Here is a 25,657-nt window from a genome sequence, read left to right as displayed (position 1 = left end):
GAGACAATGTAACTTTTTGCAAAGGCTCTAATTGCATCAAAGACATACAATGGACAAACAATGTGTAGCCTACGTCGTAAAATGATGAACAGATCAAATAGGCATAAACAATTAACTTATGTTGGTGTGTCAGAGTGGAAACAATTCTCTCAATAAAGGCCAACACAGAGAAAATAATCACTTCAAATAATATGTGCTCCAGCAGACAGATTCGCATTTTTCTCCAGTGACTGAAGACAAATGAATAGGATTGGGATAAAAGCATCAGGAAGAGGTGGATGTCAAGCATAATCATTGGGAGATAGAGCCATCTACTGGTGGACAACACCCATTCTGTAACTGTTGTGTTCATTGCTGACCACAACATGGTCAGAATCATTTGCAATGTAAAAAAGGAAACTAATCGTTGGCGAATAGGCTATGTTATATTATGCTACGACATGGTCTACTTCATTCTTCATATTCTACTTTATGTGTGAATTACAAATCAACTTTTACTTTACAAATCAGCCTACTCTGAGCCAAACTTTATATCCCAGTTTCATTTCTGTATACTGTATACAGACAAATATGTATACTGAAGTTTCATGTTTGTTTGTTAACTGCGTTCGTGAGATTTAAGTATAAAACATCAACAAATCATTACGTTCTAAATATTCACAGATATATTATTGTGATTATACTTTCAGCAACCCCTGTTTATCATTAAAATTTGAAAAACCCTTCCCATATCTCAAACGCTCACAGTGGTGTACTGTTATTACACCTCAGGGTGCTAAATCAAATCACAATTAAGTAGATGTTTTACTAATGAACATTTCGCTGCATAAAGAAAAAGGAAATGTATATTTAAACCCAATGAGTTATAAGAACTTAACAATAATGTGCATTAAATACTTAGGCTTAAAGATACAAACATTTAAAATGCATACTGTACATTCTAAAAACATTGATTAGTAAAACCCAGATAGAAAAATGAATGAGGTTTATATAAAATTAAGAACATTGTATGTAGTAAAAAGTACAAATGTCTCCCTAAGTCGTTCTTGATTTTGGACTTTTATATTAGTAGGTACTAACTCCCAAAATGTAATCATCATCCATAAAGTCTGATAATGAACTCACCCTGGTTACACATATTACGTTTGAGTTAACTTAGTATATTGGTATGTATAACTTAGTATGTTGTTAAAATTAATATGACTGAAGCTGTCACGTTGCTATCAACTCAATTCAAAAGGGATATGTTCATGAGCAATGTCTCAATATCACATTAAATTGGATTTAAATTATTGCAGGGAGATGTTTAAAATGAAAGACTAATGGCCATAATTTTTTGTACAATTAATTTTCTAAACAAAGAAAGCCACACATTCAAAAACACCATCGAGGCAAACATGAGAAGATATTTTAGTTCTACATTTTAAATTTCTGTAACAGTATTAAATGGGGCCTTAAGCAAACTTACCACTGCCCTGGTTAGCAAAAGAGATTATGAGGATTCCAGACATGCATACTTGTCTGTACAATACATAGAAATGACACAATTTGTGCAAAAACCATCACAGCCGAAGCCAAATTATGTGTTACCCACAGCCTTCTGCCTCCATCTGGTGACCAAATCTGGAACTATTTTCCAGAAACATTAATTCCCAATTCCTACTGCTGCCAAACACTCTTACTCACAGAATGTGTTCAGAAACTATGCTTGGTAGGCTCATCTAGTTACTGTTATTGTAGTAACTGCTTAAAAGTATATTGAAGATGGCTCAGTGACTGCTGAATTTTCAAACCAGGATAAGGTTAATATAGATACTTTTTAGAAGCTTTGTGTATGTTTGTGTGGCTTTTCAAAGTCCCTTTGATTTATTGAAACATTATTGTCTGATGTGTAAAAGCAAGTACATTTTAGATGTGCAATAAACGAGAAAAAAATCACAGCCTGTAGATTGGCCTGCATATAGCATAAACCACACAGCCAAGTCTTATGCCCATTTATATCCTGACAGATGGCAGTGTTGGCGACACTCTCTGGGACCATGCCGTGTCCAATGAATGAGGAATATGATTAAGCCGGCAGGGTTTTCCTCTTTGGTTTTGGCCAAATATACAACAAGCTGTTAGGAATAGAGTTCACAGTTCACACTTCCTAACAGCACCGCCTCATTGACTCAGGCCAAGGAAAGATATATCTAACTATTATAATTTTTGTTAAACTATCCAGTATCATTACACATATGCACCCCCATGTTACCCACCCTATACTTGTAACAGCCACGTTATTGGAATTTGAACTCTAAAAAAGTTATGAAAGTTTCTGCTTCTGTGTAATATGCTGCTGGGCTTGAATAGGCTTCTCACTCTGCTGATTGCTCCTGAGTGTGACAGAAATAATCTGGATGGGCATTCCCAAAGACACTGGGAGCTGTCATGAATATGTTAGCAGCAAGGGTTCAATGGCACAGAATGAAAAGCCTTGAGGGGCAATATTTATGAAACCCCCTTGAATTATTAATCATAGTAAAGATGGTGACAACTTCCAAATCTTAGAGCTGTCTGCTCACTTTAAGTGGCCAAACTTGAGTATAAATCTTTAATAAGATCCCAAATATCTGACCATTTAAATTGACTTTGGATCTCAATGTTTAATTCAATCGGTGGCACACTGTAATTTCTGTCCTTTACTTTTTGATTCATCAGAGAGAGAAAATGTAGAATCTGTCTGACGTTGTCACTATGCTTCTCACTTTTCTGCACTTGATGTAGCTTTCATTGCTTCAAATTTTGGTTCATTTTCTCTTAACACATTATACATGAACATATTCTCCATGTAACTCATTCAATGGAGCCTAAAGAATTCTGAGCCTGCTAGAACATCACACACCGATAATTCACATTCACGCCCTGAGTCCATTTTCCATATTTCATCTGATTTATTACTAATTAGGCATTTGAATCCTGATCCTGGACATTATATTGTCCAGAAGTTATGTGCTCAATATGACTATATTATTGATAGTTTTTCATTGTGCTACTGCCAATAACTCACATATTGCAGGCTAAAACATTTAAATACAAGTATAAAGTGTTTTTCAATAAATTCATAAAAGTGAGGGCATCTGCAGCAAACAAATGGACATCTAAACCGCACCCCTTCTCACGTTGCAGCAAAACTGCCATGATATTTTTTCCTTATCCCATAATGCACCTCGCTGTGCAGTGACGACTACGACAACAACAAAACACAGCAGAGAGATCCCTGACAGCTGCATATAGGAGTGTTAGCATGCTAGCTATGCATTAGCATGGTTACACAATCCTGAACGAAGAGGAATAGTCCGTGATCAGACAAATGACAAAGCCCTTGAACTGTCCCGTGTCTACGGAGTAACATGCATCGATCTAGCTGAAGATTAGCTACAGATTGACAGCTCTCTACCTTGACGTCTAACCACATACATAGTTAGTTAGCTAATGTTTTCCAGCTAGCGTCTTGATTGCTAGCCATATAGGTCCATGTATGCTAAACTTAGCCATGTTAGCTAGCAAGTTTGCTAGCTAGCTCCTCAAGAGACATTGGGGGGATGAGAGTAAACAAAGAGAGGTAAGAGTTTCGTTTGGATAAACACTCACTTAGAACCATGTTTATGTGAGTTGTCATTTGTCAGAAATGCATCATGTTGGGAAACTAGCTACAAGTAAATTGGCAGATATATCGGGCTCGGCCAGCTCTGCTAGTCAGAGCTAGCCTAGGGAGGGGTATTATTTAAAGACGCCTATGTCGTGGATACTTACAAACCACATCATCTAACGTTTGCTTGCGCGACTGTTGTCACTCTTGGATAGCTAAAATGATTTGTAGCAAAGTGACAAGTAATCTATTTAGTTAACATTAGCAAACACCAGATAATGTGGTACTGTTAGCTTTTAATACACCCCGTAGCCTACCGTCAATAGTAGTTGGCGTCAACTCGTTTGTCTCATTAACTACTTAGCTTGTACGGTGCTAGCGCTAACATTTCTGGTGGCTAATTTTGGAGTTATAACTTTAGCACTATATATTTTGTCCACTGACCTCTGGTCTAGCTAGATGGCTAGCCAGCTATTTACACTGGTAGTTAATGCTAACGTTTTGGTGGGTATGCTAGATTAGATGGTACGCTATAACCTAAAGCCTCTTTAACTATCAGGCCTTCGGGCTTCACCCGCACAACTGGCGTTCCACTGCACTGTGCGTAGACAAATGGTTATAATTGGAAATCTAACGATGTTAGACTAGTGAGTTAAGCTAAGCTTAAGTGTTGATTTGCTTGTTGCCGTTTCTAGTTATTTTACATAAACTATCGAGCTCAGTTTGCCTAGCGGTAGATAACTCTGGCAACCTACAGTACAGCTGTGCACTTGTTTACATTACGTTATTGATGTCGAGTAAGGTGTCAACGAGCTTGGTAGCTAGCTTTAGCTATGTAATGTAGCTAGCATCTGACCAACAACATGACTCAGCCCTTGCTTGCTTCGTAGCGGCTAACTAGCTATCTAGTAAAATGTTTGTTCGGTGCCTTAGGTTGCATTCAGCTTTGAATTCCCTAGAATTAACTAGTTCAGACACAGTTAATGTGTCCAAAATGCTGAACTTGTATCGTTGAAGTTGTAACTAGGTAGTACAAGTAGGGTTAACTGTAGCTTGCTGTCTGAATTGTGTAATAGAGCAACATTCAGAATTCTTCCCAAACACGTGGAGTACAGTACTATCACAATGTTCCAAAACCAATTTGACAACAAAGCGCCCATTAAGGTCTTTACATCACAGTAGCATTTTTTTTAAACTTTTTTCTGCAGGGTGGTCTTGAATGACTGATAAGATAGGGAAGTGTGAAGATCTGGAGGATTCAACATGAAGTTGTACGTGTTCCAGGTCAACAACGGCAGCACGTTGACATTTGACACTGAGCTTGCTGTCCAAACGTAAGAATGAGTTCCTATGATAATAATTAATAAAAATATCTACTACATTATCAGAATACTAATCCTTAATGGTTTTTCAGTTAGCTGAGTCTGAAGAACTACTACCAAATGTATGTTTTTAAATACCAGAGTGTGCTTGTGTTCCTTATAGTGTGTTGGACCTCAAACATGCCATCCAGGTCAAGTATAAAATTGCAACCCAACATCAAGTCCTGGTTGTGAATGGAGGGGAGTGCATGGTTGCTGAGAGGCGAGTCTGCAGCTACAGTGCTGGCACTGTAAGTTTGCACCATGGTTATTGATGAAGTCATATTGATTAAATGTACAGTGACTTAAACAAAATATGTTAACCAATTGTCTTGTGACTGATTGAATTAATTGTTCTGAGAAAGGGTGTTGATAATTGTTTTCCACTCCTCCAGGATACCAACCCCATATTCCTCTTCAACAAAGAGATGATCTTGTGTGATCGGGCTCCAACAATCCCCAAGACTACTTTCTCAGTTGAGAATGAGATGGAGCTGAAGGTGGAAGAGTCCCTGATGATGCCGGCAGTCTTTCACACCGTTGCCTCACGAACACAACTTGCTGTGGTAAATATTCTTTTCTCTCCCCATTTTCATTCACAATGGACACAAGTAATGTGCATTAAAAATGATCATGTAATTAGGCCTTCATTAGTTTTGGGAATGTGGGGCTTCATTTGACACCTCTCATCTCTCAAAGGAAATGTTTGAAGTTGCCAAGAAACTTTGTTCCTTTTGTGAACGCCTGGTTCACGATGAACACCTCCAACACCAAGGTTGGGCTGCCATCATGGCTAACCTGGATGACTGTACCCTGTCGTATCAGAAGCTACTCTGGAAATTTGACACAGCGTACATTAATTATCAACAGGACTTTGAGGACATCAAATTGAAACTCACTAAGTAACTATCTCTTTATAAAATATGTATTTCACATTGTCCAATTTTAGTCAAATGGTTGTTTAATGTACTATTTCCCCATATAGTGTGAACAGTCAATTAAAATGTTCATGTTAGTTAGCAGAACTGTTCAGGTCAAATCTGTCTGGCAGTTTGGATTAATGAATTTTTTGCTGCATTCTGGGGGAAAGTGAGAAACTTACAAAACTCATAATTTGCAGCTCACAGTGTTTGTGATGTTTTCTGTTTGAAGACTGGGGACAGCAGTCTCAGTCATGGCTAAGATCCCGCTGCTCGAGTGTTTGACCCGGAACAGCTACAGAGAAAGCATTGAGAAGTCTAGCTCGAGCCCAGGGAAGGATTCCGACGAGACAGAGGAGGATGACATGTCCACAGACTCTGTCCTCTGCCCCTCTGAGTCCCAGAGGAGCCCCAACCCACCTGCCTGTGTGTCTGCTCCCGGGACAACACCACCTGGGCCCAGCGAAGGGCAGGAGACCAATGAGATGACAGACAGCAGCGGGCTGAGGGCAGCCCTGCAGGAGGAAGATGCTCCGGAGAGGGCCAACCCTCCCTCCTTCAACGTCACCCTGCTGGACTGGATCAACGTACAAGACCGGCCCAATGACGTCGAATCAGTCGTCAGGAAGTGCTTTGACTCCATCAATAGGGTGAGCATACGACTTTGGCCCCTATCACTGCTTGTCTCCATGAACTCTGGCCTCGATGTAGGGGTGTGCGTGAACATTCTCAAAGAAAAGAGACCTCTCTTTATTGTATCATTTATTTTGTTGTCTTTCAGCTTGACCCACGGATCATACAACCCTTCTTAGCAGAATGTCGTGACACGATTGCCAAACTGGATAATCAGAACATGAAGGCTATCAAGGGCCTGGAGGACAGGCTGTATGCGCTAGACCAAATGATTGCAAGCTGTAAAAAGTTGGTGAACGAACAAAAGGAACTTGCTCAGGTAAGCAAAGCGAGGAAAAACAAAAAAACATTGGAAACCCCAGTCACGTTTCCTATCCGAGATCATCACTCAAGTAACATGCAATATCTGTCCTATAACAGGGATTTCTGGCCAATCAGAAGCGGGCTGAAAACCTTAAGGATACGTCGGTTCTGCCTGACTTATGCCTCAGCCACGCCAACCAGCTGATGATCATGCTGACCAACCACCGGAAGCTACTGGACATCAAACAGAAGTGCACCACTGCCAAACAGGAGCTTGCGAACAACCTACAAGTTCGTCTCAAGTAAGACAGTTTCCCATCTGGGGCTGAAAGCTGTTCTCTGTGAAGTCGTCGCATTGAGCATCGCGCCAAGCTTTGTTTGCACATAAACAGGTGAAGTAGAAGCGCAGTTTGCAAAGCTAACCAACGCCCTCGTTGTGCTGCCTCAGATGGTGCTGCTACGTGATGCTCCACGCGGACCAGGATGGGGAGAAGCTCCAGGCCCTGCTGAGGCTGCTGACAGAGCTCCTGGAGAGGGTCCGGGTGGTGGACGCCCTGAGTACCGTGCCCCAGATGTACTGCCTGGCTGTGGTGGAGGTGGTCAGGAGGAAGATCTTCATAGGCCACTACAGACAGGTCAGAGCAGGAGGCTAACACAACGCGTGTGGCATGAACTGTGTCTTGTCTTCCTGTGGGGGGGTGGGGGGAGGGGGGGGATCCTGGTGGTGCTGCTGCAACATGGTTGTTGTAAGACAATGAGGTTGGGCTGGTCTGGGGTGGTTGGTCTGCTGTGAGACTGTCTTGAAGGACCTGCTTAGCGTGAGGGATGATCTTGTCTTGGGCTCCCTCTCTCTTCAGTGGGCCAGTGCTCTCGTAAAAGATGGGAAGCGCCTCTATGAAGCGGAAAAGTATAAAAGGGAAACGTTCGGGAAGCTATTCAGTAAGTTCATTCTGAAATGTCGACACCCACAATGCATTTGTGCTTGAGGACAGGACATGATGTCCCACCAGCATCTGAGCTCTCCGAAACAACGTTGTTGTTTCCTTTCTCAGGGAGGTCCTTTCTCAGAAACCGGCTGTTTCGAGGGCTGGATTCCTGGCCTCCAACGTCCTTCTGTGTAAGTGTTCTAACGTCACATCAGGGGATCACTTCACGTCCGTGTTTAGACATTTCTTCCTGGTTTGTTTATGTCTCTGGTGTTTTGTAGACACGAAAGCCCCGGAGGTTTGACTATGAGCTTCCAGACATCTCCCTTGGCGACCTGCAGTATCTGAAGACCTGTTGTCCCACAGAAGTGCAGCCCTTCCTTAGGTAGGAGTCTGTCACAAGTTGTACATTTCATCATTTACCATAGTTATATAATCATGTCGGTTATGTCTCAGGGAAAATGAGTTGTTTTTGTCATATTTTGTCGTCCACCAGGGTTCCAAACATTTGTGACTTTGAGTCTTTGAACCAGCATGTGCATATGCTTCACCAGCTGGTCCAAGCTGCACAGAGCATGGACGACATGTCTCAGACCATCACCGACCTGCTTAGCGAACAAAGGGTGAGGAGAACTGGAAACAGAATGACTCATGTAGCTTATCGCATAATGCCACAAGTTCAAGAAAGAAAAAATGAGAGAGAATATATATGTGTGTGTGTGTGTGTATACATATGTGTTTATATATATATATATATATATATATATATATATAAAAATATAAATAAATCCCTGTGTTTTTTTCCTCTAGGCGTCATGTAGCCAGAGTGCTCAGAGATCCACAGCCCTAACCCCGCGGTCTGAAAGCACACCGGGCCCGGCCACCTCTACCTCCTCCAAGGCCCCCACCTCGCTCAGTCTTCAGGGACTCCCCTGCCAGCCCCTCCCTGTTCCCGTCCCCACCGTCCAGGAGGACCTCTCCCCGGACAGCATTGACGCCCAGACCTTCGACTTTGAGACCATCGGCCACCCTAACATGGACCCTGTCCTTCAGCAAGGCTCCCTAGACCTGGACTCCCTCGCCGAGAGTCCGGAATCCGACTTCATGTCGGCCGTCAACGAGTTTGTGATCGAGGAGAGCCTGACCTCCCCCCAGCCTGTCAGCGACCCCACAAGTCCCGAGATGATGGTGGAGTCCCTCTACTCGTCGGTCATCAACGCCATCGACAGCAAGCGCATCCAGGACACCACCACACTGGAGAGGGAGAATTCCAAGATGGCTGCCCTGAAGCTGAGCATCGAAAAGTACCGCTCGGCCGCCGAGGACTCCCAGTCCAACCTGAGGAGCGTGAAAGACGACCTGTACCGCTTCCGGGGTCTGGTGCTGAAGGAGCAGCGCGACTTTGGCTTTACCCTGAAGACCATGACCATGGAGGTCTGTGGCCTGGTGGACAACATCCGACAGAGACGCGAGGACGAGCTGAGGGAGCAGCACCAGAGCCTCCTCCTGTCTCTCCAGAGAGACCACGAGGAGCAGCTCCTCACCCTGACCCAGGAGAACCAGCTCAACCAGAACATCGTCAGGGACGTGCAGCGGGCCGTGCTGGAGCTGGAGGGCCTGTTGGAGCGCAAGCAGAAGGAGCTGGCTCAGCTGGAGGGGGAGAAGGAGCGCTGGGCCCAGGCCGAGACAAGCTTCGCCGAGAGGGCCAACGCCCTGGAGCAGAAGATCGGCGAGCAGGCCGCGGAGATCCAGACCCTCGTCTCCTCCAGGGACTTTCTGGCCAGCCAGCTGGAACATCTTGACGGGGAGATCGAGCGTGTCCAGGAGAAGCTCCGCGAGGAGCTCCTGGGTGCCGAGCGGGCCCGGCTGCAGGAGCTTGAAGACCGGCTGAGAGGGGAGCACCAGGCCCTGCTGGAGGACCTCACAGCCAGGAACCAGGAGGCGTTGGAGGGCCTGCTCGCCGACAACCGGGCCGAGCTCAGCGAGGTGACCCAGCTCCACGCCGCCGCCTTGGGAGAGAGGGACGCCCGGCTGACGGCGCTGGAGGGCCGCGCCGGCGACCTGGAGGCCGAGCTGGCCCTCAAGAAGGCTGAGGCGGAGGACGCGAGGCTGCTCTGCGAGGAGGCCGAGCGGCTGCGGGCGGGGGCGCTGAGGGCCGCCGTGGAGGCAGAGACCCTGGCCCTGGGCGAGCAGCTGGCGGACCTCAACCAGCAGCTGCAGGCCAGGAACGAGGAGTACGAGACGGGCCTGGCCGAGGTGAGGGCCCTGATGCGTCTGGAGAAGGACCACTGCATCTCAGAGCTGGTGGACCGACAGGAGAAGGAGAGCACCCTGCTCCGAGACCAGCTGTCCGCGCTGGAGCGCCGCGCCCGCGATGCCGAGACAGAGCACGGGGAGAAACTTCAGAAGCTCCGCCGTGACCTGGAGCAACAGACGGAGGCCCTGCTCCGAGATAAAGACGAGGAGCTGAGGAGCTCGGAGGAGCAAGAGCGACGCACGAGGACTGTTATCAGCGACTTGCAGGCCGAGAACCACCAGCTCTCCGCGAGATTAGAGCAGGACGCGGCGCGGCAGTGCGTGGAGAGAGAGGAGGCCTCGAAGACCGCATCGCCAGATGCCTTGCAGCGACAAAAGGAGGAGACAGAGGGGAGACTCTTAGATCAAATTAGACGACTTGAAAACGAGCTGCAAGAAAGACAATCCTCCGAGAGGTGAGAGGTGGAGGGTGTCGGGACCCGGGACCCAGCAGGGATGTGGAGTCCCTGTCGGGGCCCTCGGGCGCATCTGACATGCCAACAGGTGTCACAAACGGAGCAGTGCCTCGGACTGCCTCCCCGGGGTTCAGTTCTGTTTGAGGTGTTCCATGTCTAGACAGCCTGTTAGATCCAAGTTCCCTTCTTCGCCGGGTGTGTTTTTGATTGCCGTCTGCGTGTTTCTTCCAGGGCGCCGGGGCTGGCCCTGCAGGCAGAGGCCGGGGCAGAGGCCGGGGCAGGGGCCCCCCTCTCCCTGGACTCGGCCCTTCAGGAGCGCCTGATGCAGGAGACGGCCTCGCTGCACAGCCAGCTGGAGCTCCTGGAGAGGAGGAAGAACGAGGAGATGCAGAACTTGAAGACCTCGCTCATAGCAGAGCAGCAGGTGGGTCTCGGTCATGGACGGTCCTCTCTTAGACAGGCAGGAAACGTTCCTAATCACAGGGCATTTTTTGTCGCAGAAGTCACCAATAGACATACAGTATGCATACATAGGCATAGTAGTGCACATATTAATACACATGCCCAAACATCGCTCCTTGTAACATATTAAGCTGGCCTAACCAGTTGGACATTCTGTTTAGTATTATGTGCAGCAACTGTGTAAAAACGTAATGTTTATCCATTTTTCTGTCAAGAAAGAAATAAACAATGACGATTTTTATTTGGAAGAAAATCAATTGTTAGCTAATTCCATCTCGTGGTGCACTTCATTGCTGTGGTCAGTTTGCGAGAGGTTAATACGTTATTTACATTGTCGCTACACTGTTCATCGACGAAATCATGGAAAGGGGGCTTGTGGGGCAGGGCGTGTCATAATTACACAACAGAAAGCGTTTTCATGTCCTTGCACGAGCTGCAAAGCATTCCTAATGGCAATTTGGCCACTTGTGAGTGTGGGCCTGCCATAGGACAAACGCTAGATCACGTTGTTGGTGGAAATGTCATGCCCCATGGACTCACAGACACACAGTCACCACGTCGCCACATACAATAATTGTCGAATATGTTACGTAGAGACAGGGCCGGATAAAGGCAATGGGCTTTACAGCCCTGGGCCTCGCGACCAGGGGGGCCTCAGGTTGCCAGATGCCGAGTGGGTCAACGGCACCGCGCGTAACATTAGAAACATTCAGAGTGAAAACAAAAATGACGTGCGAAAATGTCCGTCAAAGAAAGCACGAGAGTGCGGCCAAAATCCGCGATAGGCCTGAGCTCGAATAGCTTCGGCGACTTTTTATAGTACTAAATGGCTGTCAACTTTGAAGAGCTCATTGATGAGTTTGCATTGGGAATGAGCAAAATACGAATCTGTTCACTGATGTGATGATGGTGAGTCACATGTTTAAACTGATCATATTTATACAGTGGCTCTATGGACTTCAAAGCACTGATGTGTCAGTGCACCTGGCATGGGTTTGAGTGCGTGTCATAATGTGCGTCGGGTTGATATAGGGGCCTCATTCTGGTAATCAGCCCCAGGCCTCACAATGTCTTAATCCGGCCCTGCGCAGAGATAATACTGTATGGACTATAAAAAGAGAGTACTTGTCTGTTGAGTTACACTGGCTTGGCTACTGATATGGCTGATATGGATAACACCAGCATTTCAGAAGGGACATCATCTTAAGGGTTGTTACTCAGAAAGTACAGCAAGGAGGGCGGAGAGGCACTCCGTAATTGAGTCAGTGCGGCTGTGTCCTCTGTGACTCAATGTGGCTGCTCTATTCTGCCCTTCGTCAGCCGGGCGGTGACACAAAGCCCTTTTCTTGTGTCCCCTCAGACAAACTTCAACACTGTTCTGACGCGAGAGAAGCTGAAGAAGGAGCAAATCATCAACGAGCTCACGGAGAAACTCCGAAACGTTACCCAGCAACAGGAGAAGGACAAAGGTATATAGTGTTCATGCCATGGCCAGGGGCGGAAGTGTGAGAATGGCTTTTGGAGCCGTCGGTCGCCCATTCATTTGCGATGCCCTTTTATAGTTTTTTTTTTTCCGGTCGCGCTTTTGGTGCTCTCGTTTTGGAAAGATGAATTATCAAGGCTGACATCATATGACCAAATATCAGATCCAATTACTGTCCCCCCCTGTGTCAACGAGCAGCAGTTTTTTTTTCCTGCTTTTCTCCAGACGGTCTCAACTTGCCTTTTTAATCAAATCACTGGTGCTTTTCCAGTTGTATTGATCAGTTTTGGGTTTGGTGTGTGTGCTGCTGTGTTTTGGCAGGTCTGATTGAGACTCTGTCTGAGGACCGAGCTAGCGTCATGCAGGAAAAGAAACAGCTTGAGGAAGAGCTGAACCGGCTACGCAACACCGCCCTGGTCTCCTCGGCCTACTTCACCCCTAACCCCTTAACCATGGAGCCTGCCGGGGCTGGGGCTGGGGCCGGGGCTGAGGCCTGCCTGTCGGAGCCCTTCCCTGACCCAGACAGACTGGCCTCTGTTGCAGCCATCAGAGATGAGGACAAGGTGGATTCAGCAGTGGAGGCCAGCATGGTGACCGTACAGTGAGCATCACCCAAAGCCCCCCCCCCCCCAGTCCAATAAACACAGACTGCACAAGAGCCTACCTCCCTCAGCCAAACTTTATTATTCACAAGCTGGCCGGACAGCACATTCACAAATCAGTATTTTGTGCTAAGTTGTGTCGTTTTTGGTATAGTAGGGTTAAATAGAGTTAATACTTTAGTTAGTTTGAGGCATGATAGGCAAGTTTTGCAAACCTAGCTTAGCTGGGGTTCAAAGAAAAGATTCAAACTAAAATATCCCCCCCCTCCCTTCAAAGACACTCCTCCAAAACACATGAATGCGTTGCCTTGTATACTTCCAGGAGGCAGACAGACAAGTAGCCCGTCCAGTCATTGCATTTGGTCCGAATGCAGTGAAATAATTAGTGCTGGTCCAACAGTAATCATTGGTGGTGTTTATTACAGTCCTGCAATGCCCACAGATGTCGGATTCATTTCAATTTACGGTCAAACCTTGTGTCGGTCGCTATCAGGATGTGAAATTAATTTCAGCAAATATGACAAAAAGTGCTTCTTGACAACATGACCTACCCTTTAAAAGATGCTTCTAGATCAAGTGTATAAGAAAGGATGTGTAAGTGCCTGTTGAAGTCCTCCTGACAGATGTGGGCAGGGAGGACTGATGAAAAGATGTGAGTCAGCACAGATGAGAGGGAGGCAGGATAGGATAGGGTCATGTAAGTTCACCTCCAAAACATGTGCATATCTAGCTCTTCCTGTTCCAAAAATCGTCAGTTTCAGCGGTTGTACTATCGCCTTCTCTTCCTTTGTTTAGTGATAATATCCTAATGATGTCAGAAGAGAAACAACGAATACTGTTACTTGAAAGGGTAAGTTGTCAGCTGTAATATATATATTTAAGTCCCAAAAGTTATTTTGACTTTTAGCTCATTCCATTGTTGTGAAATGTTTTGATTTTATTGTAGACTTTACATATGAAGGAAGAAGAAAACAAACGCCTCAATCAGAGACTGGTAGGTATTCTGAGCCTGTGTGACCTGCAGTCTCGTGCACAATTCACTGGATTTTCCAGTGAATTGTATTGTATGTTTTTGTATGTCACAACCAAAATATTTGTATTAACAATAGAGCTGAATGTCTACTGAAATCAACATTTGTATTTGCCTCGTTTTTAGCTCAAGGCAGGAAGGTAGTCAAACTCTCCACTAGATGGCGGTAGCACCTTAGTGTCACCACTGCCTGGTAGTCTACCCAGTCTGAGTGAGACTGGCTTCAGACAGTTTACTGTTCTCCCTGCAAGGAACGTATCTAGTAAAGAGAGGCTAGGGTCTGGCTTTAATGTCACTGGTTGAGTAGGTGAATGTATGGACATGTGTGGCTCCACAGGGAAGCCAATGTACGCCCAAAGGGGTTTATTAAAGTCCCAGAACTGTACGTCTTAACGTGCTGAGTTCTGATGAGCACGTTTGTTTCTTGTACATTTGTCGTGATGTGACTGGTAATGTAAACATCAACCGACGCACTCCTCTGTTTGTTTGTAGATGTCTCAGAGCATGTCATCTGTGTCATCACGGCACTCAGAGAAGATCGCCATCAGAGAGTGAGTGCTCAGTGTACAACACCAGTAAAATACATTTTAAAAAAAACACAACTTGGTATTGCGCTCTTGCTACACTGAGGGGAAAAAACAAAACTCCAAACAAGCTCTTTAGGATATTTCCTCTGTTAACACAATTACTGGGGGTGTGTGTGTGGTTCAGTTTCCAGGTGGGCGATTTGGTCCTCATCATCTTGGATGAGAGGCACGACAACTATGTGTTGTTCACCGTCGGCCCCACTCTCTACTTCCTTCATTCAGAGTCTCTCACTGCACTGGACCTCAAACCAGGTTGGTTGCAGACCAACCCAGATAGCCATTCTCCTTTGTCTTTTCTTTCTTATTAAATAGTCAAGATTCGATGAGACTTAAATCCAGAAAGTCTGTACGCCTAAATATCCGGACCTGCGTCAGATACAATATTTTCCCTTGAAGAGTTTTTGCTATTTACAAGTTCATATCTTAGAAATGAAGTTAATCACGTCAATCAGTTTAATTATTTGAAATCTAGTTAATCCATGTATGGTGCTTATGGCTGTAATTTAGGTAGTGAAAGGTTACATAAATATGTTGAGATTGACAACATTCTAGGAAGAGCACCTTGCAGTCCATTCATTTTGGGTTAGGTACCCAGTTGGCCTTAACCATTAGTTTTGAAGTTTTTCTGTTTGTTGTTCTTTCTACTTTGGATCCCTTATACTCAAATCAATGTTGTTACTCATTAACTGGAGTTGACTTATGTGTTTCCACCAGCATCAGGGACAACAAGACGGCCGTGGGTTCTTGGGAAAGTGATGGAGAAGGAATATTGTCAGGCAAAAAAGGTACAGTTGCATTTCCATGTACCGGTCTTACCATATGGAACGTGTGCGTGCATGTTCTGCCAGGACTATAATGTACTGTGTCACGTGCTCTACCCCACAGGCTCAGAACAGGTTCAAGGTTCCGCTGGGCACAAAGTTCTACAGAGTGAAAGCTGTACCATGGAACAAGAAAGTATAATGTAGTCAAGTTAGGAGCTCAAATGTATATTTATATTGCATTTCACATCTGATGGAGTCTTCACATCATAATTCACTTATCAACTTGAAAACGAAAAAGAATGAAGACCCTAATCATGCTATCTTGGCTTTCTGTTAAAGATCACACTTTGTTTTTAGAGCACACTTCCCTTATTTTTATTTTTTTTCTTTTCATTTTTTTCCAGAGGATATGTTATTGTGGACCAAATACTATGACCTTATTAGGGCATGGCCCTAAACACTGGCATAAAGCCATTATACCTGTGTGTACATTGAAGAAAGAAAAAAAAAAAATAGTATTTGGATGTTATATATTAGTTCTCATCATTATCAGCATTTGTCCTTTTGTGGAAAATACTGTATCATTATCAGCATAATTCAAATGAAAATATACATTTATTATAAATGTTTATGGAGGAATGTTCATGGCATGCATATATATTTTATTTGATTTACTTATACAGATAAATGTTGTAGTTGGAATTGTAGTTAAGGCTGTTTGTTACTCACAACACAGTATGGCCCTCCTGTTAATACTGAAATGTACATTTTGGCTGACTGGTGCAAGCAGTCATTATTGCAATCCTTGAAATGCACTTTCAAAAAAACAATGCTTTTGTTGATTCAAAGGGAAGGAATTGTGCTGTTGAAAAAAATTGAAAAAGATTACAGCACAAAACTTCTCACTATCGTAAAATACTGATATATAGAAAGGAATACTTTGTTTGTGACTGTGTTTCATTATTGGATGACATTGTAAAATATCCATCAAAATCACACAAGTAACAAATGACTGTATTGTAAAAGAATTTAGAGTTTTGAAACAATAAAGGATTGATCCCAAACATGCCATCCTCTGTAATACTTGGTCATTGCCCCATCAAAAGTAAAGCTAGTCTCCTTTCTATAGTCACAATTGAAGACTTCAGTAAAACTCCATTTATGTAAATCACATGCCTTTAGAAATGCTTCTAAGGAGTACTGCTTCCTCAAGACAAGCAACTCATTCATTACACCAGTGACCACCTGCCAATTTTGAAAAAGAAATAGGGCTTTCAGGAAATACGGATTTCACTGCTTACTAATACAGTTTTTTCTTTACATTTACCGTTTTCTAGAAAAATAAAAACTTCAGGACATTACATTTTAATTATAACAAAATAATTTAGAGAAATAAATAAAAGGTGAGTTTGTAGTATTGTGGGTGAGATAAATGGTTTTAAACAACATTTCTGCTTTTGTGGAAGCATTAGCTCGTGTTGGCACGCAGTCGCAGAAAACAGACTTCAAAAAGGCTTCAAATCAGGACCCAAGAACGGTGCGGCCCTCATGGAGGAGGAAGCGCACCAACATCACTTTCCCAGTTCACAGCGGGGAGGATCGCAGCTCTCAGCCGAGTGCTCTCTACCATGTGGGTCTAGGGGTGTTTTAACAATGTTTAGCTCTATTTTCTCCATTTAGCATAAGCCTGGTGTCACATTTGGATGGCTTCTTCATAAATTGATGGTGTGATTCCTACAATTTCGGGACCGGCCTGAATGACAAAATATGCAACACAACATTCAATACCGAGGTGGCTGGCAGGCAACAACCATGTGCACTGGACAGGCTCTTAGTGTAAATGTTTACAACCCCCCACTGAGCTCAGAGCTGCTAGGAGTCACTCTCATCAGGCTCAGTGGGTTAGCTGTGCCATGTTCAGTCCCTTGCTTGTTTTACTAGAACTGCCGCCTATGATTTTTCAAACTGGCCTAACATACAATATCACTTTAAGACTGATACCTTCTGTAGACTTCCTCACATTTTCTACAACTGACCTGATATTCATCCTTTTGCCAAAGGGCTTTTTGTGATGCATGCTGGGAAATATACGGAAGAATGTCTTGCAGCCTTTCAAACTAAATTCCAGCTACTTGTGGCCTATTATGGATTTAGTCTATTATATCAATAGATCAGCATCCGGTGGTTTTTTAGCATCACTGGAAGCAAGTTGAACCAACACAAAGGCTCTACTGACACAATATAAAAGAGTGGCATTCATTTGTCACATGGATTCCTTGAACTATAAAAATGCTAGGGAAATCATTGTCTCTTTAAAATAGCATGTGCAAAGCAGCGCAAAGTGCCCTATCTTCTGATTCCTTTTACTTGTCATCATGTGTTTGAAGTACTCAATGAAGGTTTAGAGAGATGTAGTAATATGTATGTATCAAGAAAATTATATGAAAGAGAGAAACCACAAAGAATTGAGAGTCTCAGATCCTGGCCTTTGTCCCTGATATCTTCTCTATTTCAAGATAATACACAAGTTCAATTCGATTTTCTCACATCTTTGACACCATACTAGATAGGACGGAAAATAAACAAGTATTATTCATGGAGCAAATATATGCATGAACTCAAAATTATGGATAAATAAAAATAAATTGAAGAGCATTATAACGTTTGGATTTTTTCTAAATCAAAAATGAAACGAGTCTGTTGACGAAGAACCAAAAGCATTAAGGCTGAAACTGCAAACCAAGGAGTAAATCGACTTAATGCCATCATATATTCCCCCATTCACGCCTAAGAATGGGGTTAGGAAAAGAGATTAGGTTACATATCTCCTGTCAGAGACTGAAGAGACCAAGCAGAGAACTTCACCTAAACAGAATGACAACCAAACAGACGTCAGATGTCTCATATCTTATCCTTTCTTGTGCCCTCTTTCCCTCGACTGGGTGAATGGTTTAGTAAAAAAACCCAGACCCAGATTCAACGTGTGATGAAACGTCTGAGAAATATGTGAGAGGAGGCAATATCTGTATTTTAGATTTCCTACGCATTTGGAAAAGAAACATAATGTCACTATTAGTAACACATATCCACATAAATATGGATAATTCAAAATGTACTGCTTTTTACTGGGTTCACATTGGGAATCTACATCTGATGGCACAGTTTTGTAGTTAATTACCTCCATGAAGATAATTCAGCATATGAGAGAAGAGGCTTTGGGGCGTCTCCACTGAGAGGAGCGAGTGCGTAGGTTTATATGTGTAGCTGTGTCGGGCCTTTAAGGCAAATATGTGTAAAGTTTGGTAAGGAACATCCTAATGTGTGGTTAACAAGATTTTTATCTGGAGTGCAGAGTCTAAGATATAGCCTAACTACTGTGTGCATTTAAAGGGATCCTCAAATAATTTCCACATTAAGTTCAAAGTCATGAGTAATCCTCTCAAATATACAGGGAACTATTTCATTTGGAATTGAGACAAATTATTCAAATACCTAACCGCAAATCCCATTGATTTTAGTGCATGACACTCGTTTCCATTTCCTCCTCTAAAAACAAAACAGCAAAGAACCCAGTAAACATTAAAAAGCTGTTGTTTTATTTGGATAATCTAGCTGCTTACTGACAAGTAAATTATCAATACAAATAGTTTTGAAGTGTCTGAAAATAGGCAACCGATTTAAACTGTAACTAACAGCCATGCATTTTGCAGTGTTGAGGAAATGACACCAGCTTTGATGGGTTGTATAGCTTTTGAGATGAGCCTCTTTATACCGCTTGCAGTTCCATTATGGCTTTGTTCGAAAGCTTGTTTACCTGCTGATAACATACACTGGTGGATTCAGGAGCACCGATCCAAAATCTGCTGCCAAAGTCACTCAAGTCTCATTGTACTGCAGGAGGGGAAGAATGAAATGTTTACGCGGAGGGGAATGCAAATGCTAAATGTGAAATCAAACTATGGGACCAATAAGGGATCAGAACAACTTTGCCAGGATTTATTTTTAGCCTGGTTGCAATGCTAGCTTTTGGGGTAGAAAACTGCATTTGAGCCTCTGTATATTTTGGTTTGCTCTCTGATTTGAGAAGTTGACACTGAAATTGAAAGGAGCATTACATTATGGATGTGCAATGATTAGATAAGGTTACAATTAAATTCAGTCCATGATATACACAAATCAAACTCTTCTGACAGTGGACGATTGTATTTAAATATACTTTTTCCTATAATGTACCTTCCCCGAGAGTGACAGTACGTAATGGGCGCAAATTATGAGCAACCAAAAATGAATCCGATCGTGATTTTTTTGGGAAGTTATGACTTAGAAGGTCAAAAGTGTGCTCTTGCTTTGTGTTATTCTACAAGATTGTTAGACCCTGGGTGAACAGTCCTCCCCCTTCACCCATCCTCCCCCCATCACCCCCCCTTCACCTCCCCTCCCCCCTTCACTCCCCCCTATGCAGGCAGGTCTCCAGGGGGCCAGCAGGGCCCCACAGACGGGCGTCCAGGGGGCCAGGTGACCCAGTCTCTGAGGTTAGCAGGAAACACTAAAGAGGGATGGGCAGAGAGACGAGGAGACACTGAGTGTGAGTGTGCAAGGCTGGTGATGGCAGCTGTCAATGGTTTGGAAGGAGAAGCAGACAGATTGTGCGTTCTGTTGGTGCAGCCAGTTCGCCACCTGGCAGGCTTTTTCTTGTTAGAACTTCTTGCTGTTTCTGTTCTCGTCGGAGAGAGTTTTTTTTTTATCGTCGTCTGCATTTCAGACTAGGTTAGGTTTATCAAATTGTTTTGATGGTCTGTGGTTATGAAATGTCAATATTCACTATGTATCACATTCTAGAGGCATAATGTTCATCTCCAACCCTTTTAGTTATATCAAAAGCATTGAGAGTATCCCATGACTTGAGTGATTAAGTGCCCCATCTCCATAAAACACAGCATATTAAAGCTTATGACAGTAATTCATCAAATACAGTATGAAGAAATCCTGACTGGAGGTCTGTTGGATTATCTTCACATTGTACTTGTCATGATAAGTTATTAGGAGGCATTAATTAACATGAACTAACACATGCAATAAGACAATAATTAATTCAAGTTATCAGTCACCTCTTCCTCTCCAGGAATCTGATTGACAAGATAAAGTAATGTGCAAAACGCTTTTTCAAAGCTAACAGCCTGGAGCACCCCGCCTATTAGTTAGTCATTCTATCAGTATCACACCCGGAATCTGTCATTTCACAATTTTCTCCTATAATGCATATGTGCCGTTCTCACCACTTCACGACAGTGGCTGCCATGTATCAAGTTGCTACTGAGCGATTCAATTCACGTCCAGTTTTGAGCTCCATACAGCAAGCATCTGAGGCAGAAGGGTCAAGAATATGGTACATTCTGTTCAATGCCTCAATTTTCAGGATCTAGAAGAACCGAGAACGCCCTGTGGCATCTTTTTGGTCTTAAAGTTTCCTTTGTAGTTTAAAGTTTCCTTTGTAGTTCACATTGAATTGTTTGTCATTTGAGGCAGAACACTACCACTCATCTAAACTTTTTTTTAATTTTCCACATAGCCTCTTGGGTTTTCAGCCTAGTCAACCAAAAGAAAGCCAATCGATCTGTGTGGAACTGATCGCCTGTCCAAAAGCACCATGCAACAAGCAAAGGGTAATGTACACCCTAAAAAGCATGTTCTACTGTTGGCATGAAATTTGAAATGATACCTTATTGTTCCCTCAACTTAGCATGCTGGTTGATAGCTTATGCTAAGTGGGCTGAAGCCAACTGTGGGTAGACTTTTTAAGCCTGCATGCTAGCTTGATGTTTACAGTGGGTAAAGCTCACATTTATGTGATGTTTAATTTGAATATAATACTAAACAATGCAAACAAAATAAAAAAAATCTACGCCTTTTGATATGGAAAGAAACCCAAAGGGTGAAAAAAGGTTTGCTGTAGCTGAAAGACTGTTTGTCTGTCATCAATAAGAACATGAAGCAGAGGTAGAGGGTAAAAAGCCAGCTGCTAAACTGAAAAGCACACTGTCCAAGTTGGGAGAGAAGAAGAAAATGGTTTCAGAGGAGGAGAGTTTGCACAAAAGTTGTACTGTTGCCTCTTCAGAGTGGTGTCAGCCCGTCCCAGGGGCCAGTGGCCCTCACCGAGGTCTGTGTGGGCCCGATGGGAAAGTGACTGCAGCTCAGGACATGGCCTTGTTTGTTCACGGTCCCCCCTCTCTGAAAAGAGTTATGCCGTCTGTTTTGAATGGACAGCGTTTTTCTTTGTGTGCTCGATCAAAACAGAGGGCAAAGTTAGTCAGCAAGTTGCATAGCTTCTGCATTCTAATTCTTCAAGCCTCTTTTGTATGAAGTTTGACACAATGTTTTACACTGTGTTTGACCTGACTGGGATGCAGGAGGTAGGAGCATTTTTGACGAATACAAAATGGAAAAGGGTAGAATCTAATTCAACAGCCAAGCCTCCCATAATGTTTGAGTGGAAATATATCTACTGTACACTGACTGGTACAATCATCATGTAACCTGTGCATGTAATGCATACGAGCCACGGTACAGTATACTGTAGCTAAAATATTTATGTGATTTTTATCTGATCTATTTCCTAACCACAAGGTATTTGCTTATGAATCCCTGGCACTTTTGATATTACCTGAAGGCAAATGGTACAGATTTACACAAGTTATTTACAACAACAGCCAAGCCATTCCTCTGGAAACTAGGCTGCAGATCAAAGGATTGTTTTGATCTGTACTTAGCATATTTGTTTAACCTAGCCAGTGATTCTGAAAAGTGCACAAGCTTTTCGGTGATATGCAGAGCACCCTTTATCCGTCTTTTTCTTCTGTTAGCTCTGGATTTAAGTACTTTCTGTATTTAGGAGACAACTGGATTTGCCAGCTTTTGAAATTTAGTTGCCCACTGCTAGCAGTCTTGGCACTCAGGGATAGATAACTAGGTATGTTCCACTGCTAATCCTGATCGGCCTTGTAATAGTATTTGTGGACTGTACAGCACTCAATTAGGGCATAATGTGCTATTTTTATTTCCTTCAAGTTGGATTAAATGGGCAAATATGTTTGTTTTTGCCACAGTTCTCATCAACTCAATGTTTACTTTTTTGGGGGGGAAAGCTATTGTTTGATACTGTTCTAAACACGCAGACCTCTTCACACAGGACTGCAAACTATCAAGCGAGGAAACAATGTCCAAGCACTCTCTAAAAGATGCCAGGGCAATCACAACATTTTCTGGAATGCTTAAGAGAATGATGCATATGCATACAATGCCCTAATTCTCTCTTACTTTGGGCTTGGGAAAGATGAGCCCAGGTTTATTGGGAGCCAGAAAAGGGGGCAGATGGCTCACAAGAGGGATAAACCTGGGAAGTCATGCTGTAAATGTGTTTTACAGAAAACAATGAAAGGAGCGGACAAAGCGATTGTGGCAAAGTCCTTTGGAAAATGGAAAAGCAGCTCTCTAAGGTCCAGGACCATGGAGAAGCCGGATGAGCCGTCCGAGGAGAGCAAGGAGGAGAACCTGTCCAACTGCACCTGTGAGTCATCGCAAAAAGGCAAGGAACCACTTGGAGAAAGTATTGTCCGTTTCCATACATCACATACAATACATATCAAGCCATGTCTCTGCTTATTTTTCTCTTGGCCATTTTAATTATTACTGTGACTTGTTTTTCCATTTGACTCTCTGTCCTGCCTATCCACTGAAACAAACAAACCACATTGTTGGGCAGGAGAATTCCTTTTGAGGGAAAGTGTGTCTCCGATGATACAGCGTTGCCAGAAAAAGACAAAGCAAAAAATAGCAAACACAAAAACAGTCACAGGTGCATGGGAAAGAGAGAGAACCCAGTGAATGGTCACTGTGTTCCCCAGGAGGTCTTTCAGTGTACGCCAGTGCAGTGGGTGGACTTCTGACAAGGACATTGGTTAGAAGCCAGGTGGAGTGTGTAACTGAGAATGCTCCTGTTTATTCTTTTCACATGCTAATGTGGCTCCTACGTGACTTTTAAGCGACAAAACTTTACTTTTCGTTTAGATTCTGGTAGCTATAGTGCTTCACTGTGTAATGGTATGTATTGTAGAGTTTGTAGAACTGTACTGTGTAGAGACGTGTAGTAGGTATGTTGCAATGATGCATGTATTCAGCCTAATACCCCGTAATGCAGATATGACACATTTCAATGAACAGTTCGAAAACAATACCTTTAACTGCAATATGGGATTCAAGGATGCGGTCTTGTCTTTCATAGGAACCCCAACTGGGTATTCTTATGAATGTTACCTTACTGTACAGAAAAGGAATAGTGTTTACGCCATGTCCAAAGAGTGTAAACAGGTTCCACATACTGTCCAAATGCACCCCTATGTGGACAAAGTAAGAACAGGAAGAGCTGTTTAGATAAGACCATCAGCGCCCTTCGACCCCACGATCCTTTTTTGCCTTCCCAACATGCAATTGTGGAACTGCGAAGGTGTGTGATATACACTTTACAGTATAGGAAGACAAAAAAATGCCTCCAAACTTTAAGGGGAAATATTTGTTTCACTAATGTAATTCCTAAAAAAGTGCATTATGGCTCTGGAAGAGATACTATAGACATTCTTGTGTAATGCCATCTGCACCTCTATAGGATCTCTTCTGCGTAGCCACTAAAACAAGCTGTCTCAGAGGACAGGTTTTGTATTTCACCCCCAACCATGAATTACTGTGTGTTCAGTATAATTATAAGGGAGGAGTGTTGCCAGGCTATAATGCAGAATGCCAGGTGCACCCGTCCACTGGCTCATTTTACCAACTCCCAGCTCTAACTACATACTGCATACTGTAACCCTAAGGTAACACTTTGCAGTGTGACCAGCTACAGGTTTGATATTTCTCTTCTAGATATGTTGAATGTCACAAAGGCCGTCAGTATATGTGGAACCAAACGCCTGGGAAGGACAAGGGAGAAAGTGCATCACTTTGTAGTGTTCCATTTTGCTAAGCCTGCTTAGGTTATGCGACTGAGCCATGCTGCTGTGTGAAATGTTATCCCGATACTGGCACTGGATCCTTGTGAGGGAGTCTTGTAAAATGGGTTTACTTACCGCCTTTGCTGGCGTTTTCCGAAGATAGCAAATGCAGAGACACTGTCCATGATCGGATTAACTGTACAACAAAATGATGTAACTCTTTGTCTTTCTTGTGTGGCATAGGTTCCTTCACAGAAGTTTACTGGTCATCCAGTTGAGATTAGAGGCATTATCAAGCTGACATTGCGTTGAGTTGAGCCCCACTATATATCATTTGACTGTTTAGTTGTCATTTTGGTTCATAACGTTTGTAATTGAAGGAGAGTAATCTTTGATGAACCTTCAAAAGAAAAGCATGAATCCCACAGCCTTCTAAAACAGAGTACCTACTTCTCAGTTTCATGTATCCAATCCGAGTTAGCTCACATCAACACAATGTGTTATGGATTCTCCATTTGCTTTGTTGTACTACATTCAGTATATCAAGATGTCTAGATATTGTGTTAATGACCAGATTTATGATGCAATCTGTTAAAATATCTCAATGGATCAAACTTATTTACATTTTAATTACAACTATTACTTATTCTTGTTTTTGGGATGTGACCACAGCAATCCCAATTCCTCCCTTACACTAGAAAGAAGAAAAATGACTGGTTTTCACTGGAGGTTTAGATGCTTGTTTATCACTTTTAAATACCATCATCTTTGCTGAAATCCCCTCTCAAAAGAACCTTTCACTTGCTGGAATAAATTCAAATTAAAATTTAAATCCCTCTTTGCATTTCTTCAGCCTCTTTTAAAATAGCTGCCTCCTTTTAGAAAGCTGTTTATGTAGTGATCTGTTCATAATCCAGTTTGTTTCTCAACAGCAAAAAAAACACAGAAATCGTATTATCACTATCTTGGAGAGATGATGCGAGAAATCAGGAAGTATAAATGTCTGAATCTGTGGAAGTTTATGAAGTTACTAAATCAGAAGAATACGCCAAATGCCTGTTCAATACAGCAATCGGAGCATACGAGTTGCAAATACCTAGATGTGAGGGCATTGTATTGAGGAAACTCAGAACACATCAAAAACCTTTTGTGCGCTTCAAAATATCAACAATAGTTGTTCCCTGAGAAAAAAAAGACAGAAACCGCTCTCATTCCCCAGATCCTTAATATGTAAGTGCTACATAGATAGCTCATCTAAATGTG

At 43.2% G+C, this 25,657-nt stretch overlaps 1 protein-coding gene across 2 annotated transcripts; it reads left to right on the top strand.

The window, feature by feature from the left end:
• The first annotated feature begins 3,227 nt into the window (after nucleotides 1–3,227).
• Nucleotides 3,228–16,477, top strand: rb1cc1 (RB1-inducible coiled-coil 1). Of its 2 annotated transcripts, none has more exons than XM_084707406.1 (23): nucleotides 3,228–3,604; nucleotides 4,840–4,965; nucleotides 5,117–5,243; nucleotides 5,388–5,558; nucleotides 5,692–5,894; nucleotides 6,145–6,562; nucleotides 6,694–6,864; nucleotides 6,966–7,150; nucleotides 7,297–7,483; nucleotides 7,706–7,787; nucleotides 7,901–7,965; nucleotides 8,056–8,159; nucleotides 8,271–8,397; nucleotides 8,585–10,485; nucleotides 10,717–10,909; nucleotides 12,308–12,416; nucleotides 12,752–13,031; nucleotides 13,828–13,882; nucleotides 13,979–14,026; nucleotides 14,555–14,613; nucleotides 14,774–14,901; nucleotides 15,370–15,434; nucleotides 15,535–16,477. In XM_084707406.1, exons 2-23 carry the CDS (start codon nucleotides 4,895–4,897, stop codon nucleotides 15,610–15,612), a joined length of 4,827 nt encoding a protein of 1,608 aa, XP_084563532.1. In that variant the 5' UTR covers nucleotides 3,228–3,604; nucleotides 4,840–4,894; the 3' UTR covers nucleotides 15,613–16,477. The 2 variants fall into 2 exon arrangements, with proteins under 2 accessions (XP_084563532.1, XP_084563531.1); XM_084707405.1 differs by having other exon boundaries at nucleotides 3,229–3,604; nucleotides 15,364–15,434.
• Nucleotides 16,478–25,657: the final 9,180 nt, after the last annotated feature.

This window comes from Hypomesus nipponensis, chromosome 10 (assembly GCF_054491055.1).
Source record: "Hypomesus nipponensis isolate SF chromosome 10, ASM5449105v1, whole genome shotgun sequence".
NCBI classification, from domain to species: Eukaryota; Metazoa; Chordata; class Actinopteri; order Osmeriformes; family Osmeridae; genus Hypomesus; species Hypomesus nipponensis.
The sequence above is the reverse complement of the archived record's forward strand: the minus strand, read 5'-3'. Positions and strand labels throughout refer to the sequence as shown.

Excerpts from the sequence above, each read along its gene's own strand:
- rb1cc1 (XM_084707405.1), top strand. The coding sequence starts at position 4,895 with ATGAAGTTGTACGTGTTCCAGGTCAACAACGGCAGCACGTTGACATTT. Across the intron at positions 13,883-13,978 it reads GAATACTGTTACTTGAAAGG|ACTTTACATATGAAGGAAGA; the intron begins GTAAGTTGTCAG and ends ATTTTATTGTAG. Across the intron at positions 14,902-15,363 it reads TGCACTGGACCTCAAACCAG|CATCAGGGACAACAAGACGG; the intron begins GTTGGTTGCAGA and ends TGTTTCCACCAG.